Source organism: Mastomys coucha, unplaced genomic scaffold (assembly GCF_008632895.1).
Source record: "Mastomys coucha isolate ucsf_1 unplaced genomic scaffold, UCSF_Mcou_1 pScaffold3, whole genome shotgun sequence".
In the NCBI taxonomy this organism is placed as follows: domain Eukaryota; kingdom Metazoa; phylum Chordata; class Mammalia; order Rodentia; family Muridae; genus Mastomys; species Mastomys coucha.
In genome coordinates this window covers 2,755,568-2,763,840 of record NW_022196909.1, presented here as the reverse complement: position 1 = coordinate 2,763,840, position 8,273 = coordinate 2,755,568, and the positions used below count along the sequence as shown (strand labels likewise).

Genomic DNA, 8,273 nt, shown 5'->3' with positions numbered 1-8,273 from the left:
AACCATGACATCATTTTGTATGTCCAAAGTATAACAGACCACAACTTACCAACATATGATAAGAGATAAAAAAAGAAAGTGTATAATGTGACATGTTAGTATAGAGACATTGCAATTCATTAGCTGAGGCTAAATCTTAGACATGTCAGTGTTCCCATGGGGCATAATTCAATATTAAGTCTACAGGTCCATGTGAGCTGCATGGTGCTCTTGAAGCACTTCTGTGAGATTAGTGCTAATTCACTGATTATGTCCTGGAATGGAAGATTCAGAGAGTTTGCTCTGACAGCTGACAGTTGAGGCACAGGAAAGAATGAGGCAGGTTCTTTATATTGGCCTCCTTCCTGCCTAGGAAAGATGTGAATACCATTTTGGAGGTTCAGACTCACCCTCCAGAGTCATTATACAGTGAGGACCTGCTGCTGCTGTTCTGCCTGTGTCATTCTGGGGGTGAATGTCCTACTAACTCAGATAGAAGAGGTGATGAGCAAAGCTGGGGCTGGAGAGACTGTCCGTATTGATTATAGAGGGGAAAGGGCTATTTATTGAGGAAATATCACCATCAAATCACTGTACAGGAGGAAGAGCTAAGAATACCAACTCTTATTACCACAAGGGGAAACTCTTGTGATTCTCTAGGCATCCTGGTGTTAAGCAGAGCATTCCTGGCTAAACACCTATGAATGCAGACAAACCATTTGCTGATGTTGTTATAACTCTTTCTGTCCTTTTCTGAGTAGTGTTTAGGTCAAAGTTAGATTCTCTGATGTTGAGGGGAACACCCGATTTAGTGTTACTTTCTTTAGGTGGGAATGTGGGCCATCTCTTCTTTTGTTTATGGCAATGCTGTGCTGTTTAATCACATTTGAGCAGATGTGAGAGCTCTGAGTCCTGACTTGCATCACCAGCAGTTCTCACTACAGAGACCACACAAGTGTTCGAATCTGATTTTATTTTTTCCCTGACCCGTCCATGATTAGCGGTTCAAATACAATCGTGTTTCTTCTGTGTTGGTTCTCTCTCTCTCTCTCTCTCTGTCTCTCTCTCTCTCTCTCTCCCCTCTCTCTCTCTCCCTCCCTCCCTCCCTGCTTCCCTCTCTCTCTCCTCTCTCTCTCCCTTCCTCCCTCCCTCCCTCCCTTCTTCCCTTCCTCCCTCTCTCTTCTCTCTCTCTCTCTCTTTCTCCCTCTCTCTCCCTTCCCCCCCCCCATACAGCAATGAACATTTTTAGAGGCAGAACAGCAGTAGGGGGCTCTGAGGTGGCTGTTGTGCCTTGATTTCCAAAGGGTTGAGATGTTTGTAAAGTGCTCTCCACTTCACTTTTTAAGTACATTTTCACAAGGGTTTGGAAATCCAGGCGTGAAGGGAATTACTCCAAGTACCCTCAAAACCACACTGCTTCCACGCTGGAGGTCAGCAGGGGGCGCACAAAGCAAAAGGCATTTTTAAGGAAAGTTGCACATCGTGTAATTTTAATCCATTCCGTTTTAAATACCACAATAAATTTAATTTTCACAATAAATTAAATAGCCATATTCAGTTTACAAAATAGAATTACTTAGTGTGAAACGAGTATTTACATCATTTACAAATATCTACAGGACATTTTTCTTTGTTGACATATAACATGGAAGTAAAGAATGTAGTGATTCTCCAACGCGTGACTGACATGCTACAACTGACACCGTGGTCCGTACGAGGAAACAATAGTGCAAAATCACCCCAAGAACTTTGAAACAGTGTCAATTTTATGAGCTAAGACATTCTTTTAAATTATAAGAAAATAGCATATTCTGTTTTCATGGCACCAATCCAGTATTTGAATTAAAGAGCCAATGCTTAGGACAAAAACAAAACAAAACAAAACAAAACAAACAAAGGAACCATAAAACCGAATCCTCTACTTCCTGAAGCTTCGTAGCCATTGGTACATTTTCACACATTCATCTTTTGGCTTAAATCTGACAATAGCAGGTGACAGTTCTGAGTCAAAGGAAGACTGACGAGAATATCTGAAGTCACTTTCACCAGTCCCATCAGCCCTTTTTTTTCCCTTTTATTTTCTTTCTGTAAATAGCTTTAAAGATGCAACCATGTAGACAGCCATTTGTTATTTATTTTTTTGTAAAGTTTCAGTAGAAAAACAGTTGATCTCATATTTGGTCACACACTGCATATGTACAAATATTTATGGAAAAATGAATTGGGGAGTTGTGTCTGGGAAAGTGCATATTTTAATGTAGAGGGGACGCCGTGCGTCTCTAGGTACAACACATGGTGTTGTTTGCTATATTATTTTATGGCCAGTTCAATGTCCTCCCAGTGATCTGGTAAAATTTTTGATTAAAAGGATGAAAGAATTTGCGCAGTTTGGTAACGACGGAGGGGTCCACCTCTGGATGGATGCGCCCCTTGCTGCCCGCTAGGCACTTATTAAAGATAATGTTAAATCTCAAACAGTAAAACCCTCTGGTAGCATTGAAATATAAATTGTACTGACTTATCCTCGGAGGAAGGTTTAAGAACTTCTCCACCAGCTGTAGTTCCGGCAGAGGTTCTGTGATGAGACGATCCCCATCCACGATGTGAAACTGTTCAATGGGGAAGTACTTCAGCCAGCGCTCCAGATGTTTTGTGTATATGCTGGTCCTCACCGCCTTGTATTTCGTGTTCACCTCGCAGGTATTAGGGTCTATAGCCAGTTTCTCAAACTTATAGTAGGTTTTGTTTTTCCGTTCCTTCCCCTCTAGCACCTGAGTATAATCAGAAATCGCTCTTGTGGTCGGCTCCCTGACGATGATCAACAGCTTGATGGATGAGTTCATCTTGTAAATCCTTTCCGGAACCTCTTCTGTGATGAAATACGCCGGGCTCTTTTCGATTGTGATTTGCTGGGGGTAGGAGAAAGGCATCTTTTTCCTGTACCACTCAATGCCCTTGGCATAATTCTCATCGTTGTCGAAGAAGTGGATCTCTTGGGAAGCTTTGACCACTGCAGGATGGAGGTTCAGCATCTCCAGCAGGGCCCTTGTGCCGCCTTTTCTCACCCCAATGATGATGGCTTTGGGGAGCTGTTGGACCAGGTCATGGAGGCGAACCTGCTCTTTGGAAGAGTTGCCCTTCCGGAACTCATGCAGCAAGCCTCTCTTAAACTGCAGGGCTCGGAGTGGGAACTCAGCCTGGTTTTGGGCACCACCAAATCGACTTTCAACAGGGCAAATGGGCTGGAGCCTGCAAGGAAAAGAGAAGGACCGTAAGGAACTTGTCACAGTGAACTTCTCCTCGTCCTGCATCTGTGCCAGACTCAAAAGGAACACGCATAAATAAAGCCATTGGGTCCCAGGCTGCTGTAATCCAAAATGAACATATGTTTGGGAATTTTTATGTTAAGTAACCCTGTATTCAGTGGAGCACACATAATTGATGGGATTTTTTTTATTAGTGCTCCTTAAATTTTTTATTCACCAAGCACTTAATTAACTACAGCATGTACTGATGCTCACAGTACAGGATAGACAAGTGACACCAGCCATACTAATAGGTTTTTAACAGTTCACTAGTTAAAATCGTTTAGAAAATTGGGAAGGCAGAAGATTATAATCTTCAATTAGTATGCTGAAGGGCAAAGAGGAGGTCATCTATTCCAGACATTGTGTTGTATTTATTGTTTCTTGTTTTCTTTCATTCTTCTCCTCTGGCAGCCTAACAGCATTCCCGTAGTCTTTAAAACTCCTACTCTTTAGATATAATCTAAAGAGAAGAGAAGAGGCTGCAGTCTCTGCCCTTGGCTCTTTGCATACCATCTCATAGAACTCCAATCTCTATCCTTGTGTGAGACTTTCTGCCTCTTGGCCTTAGAGATAGCAAAGGAGTCTCTACTTTGGACTCTTTCCATTTGTCTGAAAGGGTCAAGGTTACACTTTTATCTTGCTGATTATAGGAGCAATCCCAAGCATCACCTTTCTGTGAATGACAAACTACTCCTGGGACAAGAAATTTAGAAGAATGATTCTTACAGGGCCAGATAGCCCAGATCATAATCAGCATGTACTTTAAGTCAGGAACTAGTAAAGAACGCAGAGGACAGAATCAGAAAGCATGAACAGACATTTAAATTTTCCAGAGAGAAAAAGATGTGGTAATAGCCACAGTGCCATCAGAGCACAGTGACCACGTTAGCATGGCCTCTGTATGTGGTTAGAAAATTATGTTTTCTTTTATACATAGTCTGGTAATAAACTATAATCAATGAATCAACTAGGTTGATTTAGGAAGTCATTTCAGGCTTCTTGGTAATAGGGGATAATAATAGTCAAATTGGCTATTAAATTACATCTTTCAGTTGACATTTCTTAGTGGCTGCGGTGATTTTGAATCTCTCCTCTGTTACAACAAGGCATCCTCTTGCTTTCCCAAGAGGTCCCATTGCATTCTTCAAGCTATGTTCAATCCATTATGTAGAACTCAGGGGAATAGTTTTAGATTTGCCCTAATTATCTAGATCTACATATAATCTTTAAGGAAAATATAAATGTATATTAATTTTTGTAGTATTTATTTTGTCATTCTTAAAACAATTCACACTCGTTTCAGAATGTTTGAAAACAATGGAAATCTATTGTGAAAACAGGGCTTATCACAGTCTTGATTAGCATGCTGTGATAAAACACCCATGGCCAAAGGCAGACTCTGGGCGTAAAGGGTTTATTTCAGCTTACAGTCCCATATCACGGTCCCTCATGGAAGGCAGTCAGGGTGGGAACACAAGGCAGGAGCCTGCTAGAGGAAAGCAACTTGCTATCTTTTCCCTATGGCTTTCTGAGGACCATCTACCCAGGGTGGCACTGTCCACAATGGGATGGGTCTTCTGCATCAATCACTAATCAAGAAAATGTTCTACAGGCTTGCCTACAGGCCAACCTTATGGAGGCATTTTCTCAGTTAAGAGTCTCTCTTCCCAACTGACTCTATCTTGGGTCAAGTTGACAAGACAAAACAAGGCAAACTATGCATGACAATCATAGTCAGCATTTTAGGAATATGTGAATTTATGAATATACCGGGATTATTATGCTAGGGTTCTAATTGGATCGTTAAGTAAAAGTTGTCAACAGACAACAGAGTTAAAAGTGTTTTTGAAAAAAAAAAGTGTTTTTGATTGTGACACCAATGAGAATAACATGAATTAATGTCTCTGCTCTTCATGGGTTCTGTCTGTTAAGCTAGACCTGGTGCATTGAGGTATCATTGATGGGCTCGTCTCATAGGCATCTAGAAGGATGTCAGCACTGGGTATCCATTGATGGGCTCATCTCTTAGGCATCTGGAAGGATGCCAGCACTGGGTACCATTGATGGGCTCGTCTCATAGGCATCTAGAAGGATGTCAGCACTGGGTACCATTGATGGGCTCATCTCATAGGCATCTAGAAGGATGCCAGCACTGGGTACCATTGATGGGCTCATCTCATAGGCATCTGGAAGGATGCCAGCACTGGGTACCATTGATGGGCTTGTCTCATAGGCATCTGGAAGGATGCCAGCACTGGGTACCATTGATGGGCTCGTCTCATTGGCATCTGGAAGGATGTCAGTACTCTTTCTGTGAGGACTGTCTCAATAGTCTCTCAAATCCTTTTCTGTAAGATTTAATTATCTTGCCCAAGGGTGGGTGAAAGTGCTGACACGGTATCTCTTGGAGTGCCTGATCAGGAATGGAGTCCCACACTCCCAAGTGGAAAGGGTCACCTTCCTTCTGAACTTCCTTTTTCTTTGTACTTCCTATTCTGGCCTACCAAACTACGTAGGAAAATTGTTTTCTGGACTTCATCACTCAAGAGAACATTTAATGATAAGAGAAAATATTCCACCCCCTCCCTGCTCCTTGAAGAACAGTTCTAATCATGACTGCTAGACCCTAAGCAGAGTCTGAACATTGTAAGAGACAAGGGAAATAACATCAGCATCCCTCCCAGACAGAAGTCTTCAGTTACTAAGGGTAAGCACGTGTCATTTCAAACACAATCTGTTCAAAATCTTCAACAAGGGATTGTGAGAAAGCCCACCAAAAGATGTAATTTCTTATACAAGCCATCCCACTAAGGAGTTGAGAAGGCTAGAGATGAAAACTATTATCATATGAATGATAAATGTGTTTACGACTATAAGACCAATCGTTCAATGAATCATCAATGATTGGAAGCTCATTAAAGGTGAAAGGAAGACTTCCTGCTAAAGTTCTGTCATGGACATAGGACAAATGTTGACATCTTAAGTTCTTCTTTATTAAATGACATTTCAAGAATAAACATTGGAGTGCCAGCACTCCAGTGATATGCTCTCAATGACATAGGTCATAGTTACAAAGTAGGAGAAATATTGAACTGAAAGCTATCAGAGGGAGTTAATGTTTATAAGTTAAGATAGCCACTGGCTGAAGGAAGGCAGGGACTTCTGCTGGATTATTTTAAAACATTTGAACTACAGAATACTGAGGAGAAAACCGAAGCTACATTTAAAGGTGTAGATGCATTTTCATTGACTCTGGGAATTGAACTGACAAAGAAACTAGTCTTTCAGCACGAGTTGATTTTGAAGGGGGTGGGAGTGGGGAAAAAGTAGCTCTGTATTCTAGAGTACTCCATATTTACCATTCACTCAACTATAGAAGCACTGAGGAACATCTTAGGGATACTCAACTGTCATGATAGGGATTCCTGCACGCCTAACAACTCTCAACTGTTTGTCGATTAAGAGACAAACCCTAATTCTGTAGTTTGCTTTTCATGGATTTTCCAGTGCCTCGTCGGCAATCATTCTGTGTGACAGCATCCTTGCCAAATACGCTCAGCTCTCGAAAGCCAGTGCTAATTAACATAGTTAAAATCCATGCCTGTAGCCATGTTTCCAGGGTAGAGGATTGCAAACTTGATTGGCTTCTTTACTAGCATGTACATAATTGTCTGCTCATAAATTTCAAAACCAAGAGACATGGTCCTATCACTACCATGCTGTAATAGATGAAGGTTAGCACCAGATGCACGTAGGCCACATGTGTTCTAGTCACTGACAGTATTATTTATTCATTATTATTTATTGTACACAGTTTTAGGCCTTCTCTGAGAACAAGTGCCAGTACTCACAGAATACAGATGGGTCTGGATGAAGCATCTTGGTCTGAGCACTGTGGAGCATGTTTCTATAAGGCCTTAGTGAATCAAAATCAACAGCACAGAAGTTTTGAGAAACAAAGAGCAAGGAAGGTCACATCGGGAGACACATAAAACTACATGGGTAGAGCATACATTTAATCACCTACCTATCCAAGCTCCCAACTCTGGCAACTAGATACAGGAGGCTCCCAACAGCAAGGCTTCCGAGCACCAGGAGCTTCTGTCTCAGCCACACCTGCTGTTTGAATAGCATGGCCCTCCATCAACCTTCAGGACTGCAGCAGCCTGAGAGTAGAGAGCAAATGCCCATCAGCAGCTGTCATAAAGTCACCCAGAGGTGGACACAGGCCATTAAGCAATGAGATCACACACCAGCCTTGGCAGTTTTCATGGTGTACCTGACTTTAGTGAAACTTTCATTCAAAAACAAAAACAAATAATAAAACACAAAACAAAACAAAAAACCTGGTCCATGCTATAAGATAGAACTAATAGTTGTATTAGTTCCGTGGGAGAATGTGTATGATATATATGGATATACTTATGAAACTTAAATACAATTGTATATCGTTATAGATAAATAGATAGATAGGCAGATTAAGAGAGTATAGACCATCTAGAGAATATTGAGAAAATGAGCATCTGAGGTTTCACCAATAAGATAACTAACTGGTAAACTGCAGGTAGAATGGAGGTTGAAATTTTGGTTTAGTAAATGATCATTTGGCCATAGCAGTGGCATTCTTAGCTTATTCCATTTTCCTTTGCCTTAGTTGTGAATGAAGGAAGAGGGCAGGATTCAAAGTGATTGCTTCCTGGGATTATCAGTGGTGAGTCTCCAGCTCACCTGTGTGTGAAGACACTGACTCCAAGGAACTTGCTGTTTGTTTTCATGTCTCCTCCCAATCCAGGGAGCTGGAAACACAGTTTGACTAGGTGCACCCGCCCCAGGCTCCTGGGAAAGTTGAATAGGTTGGGTAGTATCAGGCTTGCTTTTACCTTTCCAGCTTTGTTCTCTTATACATAAGAAGTGTAGGTTTCATTGCTGGTGGGATTGCAAACTGGTACAACCACTCTGGAAATCAGTTTGGCAGTTCCTCCAGAA

At 41.6% G+C, this 8,273-nt stretch overlaps 1 protein-coding gene across 4 annotated transcripts in view; it reads right to left on the bottom strand.

Annotated features, from left to right (window-relative positions):
- Nucleotides 1–1,439: 1,439 nt before the first annotated feature.
- The window catches only part of Hs3st5 (heparan sulfate-glucosamine 3-sulfotransferase 5), a 303,959-nt gene continuing 297,125 nt past the window's right edge, over nucleotides 1,440–8,273 (bottom strand). For all 4 annotated transcript variants that reach the window (XM_031347453.1, XM_031347454.1, XM_031347457.1 and 1 more), the window contains 2 exons: nucleotides 7,315–7,453; nucleotides 1,440–3,228 (listed from right to left, as the gene is read on the bottom strand). In XM_031347453.1, coding sequence (XP_031203313.1) covers nucleotides 2,295–3,228; nucleotides 7,315–7,421 — 1,041 coding nt within the window. In that variant the 5' untranslated portion in view covers nucleotides 7,422–7,453 and the 3' untranslated portion in view covers nucleotides 1,440–2,294. The remainder of the gene's footprint in view (nucleotides 3,229–7,314; nucleotides 7,454–8,273) is intronic.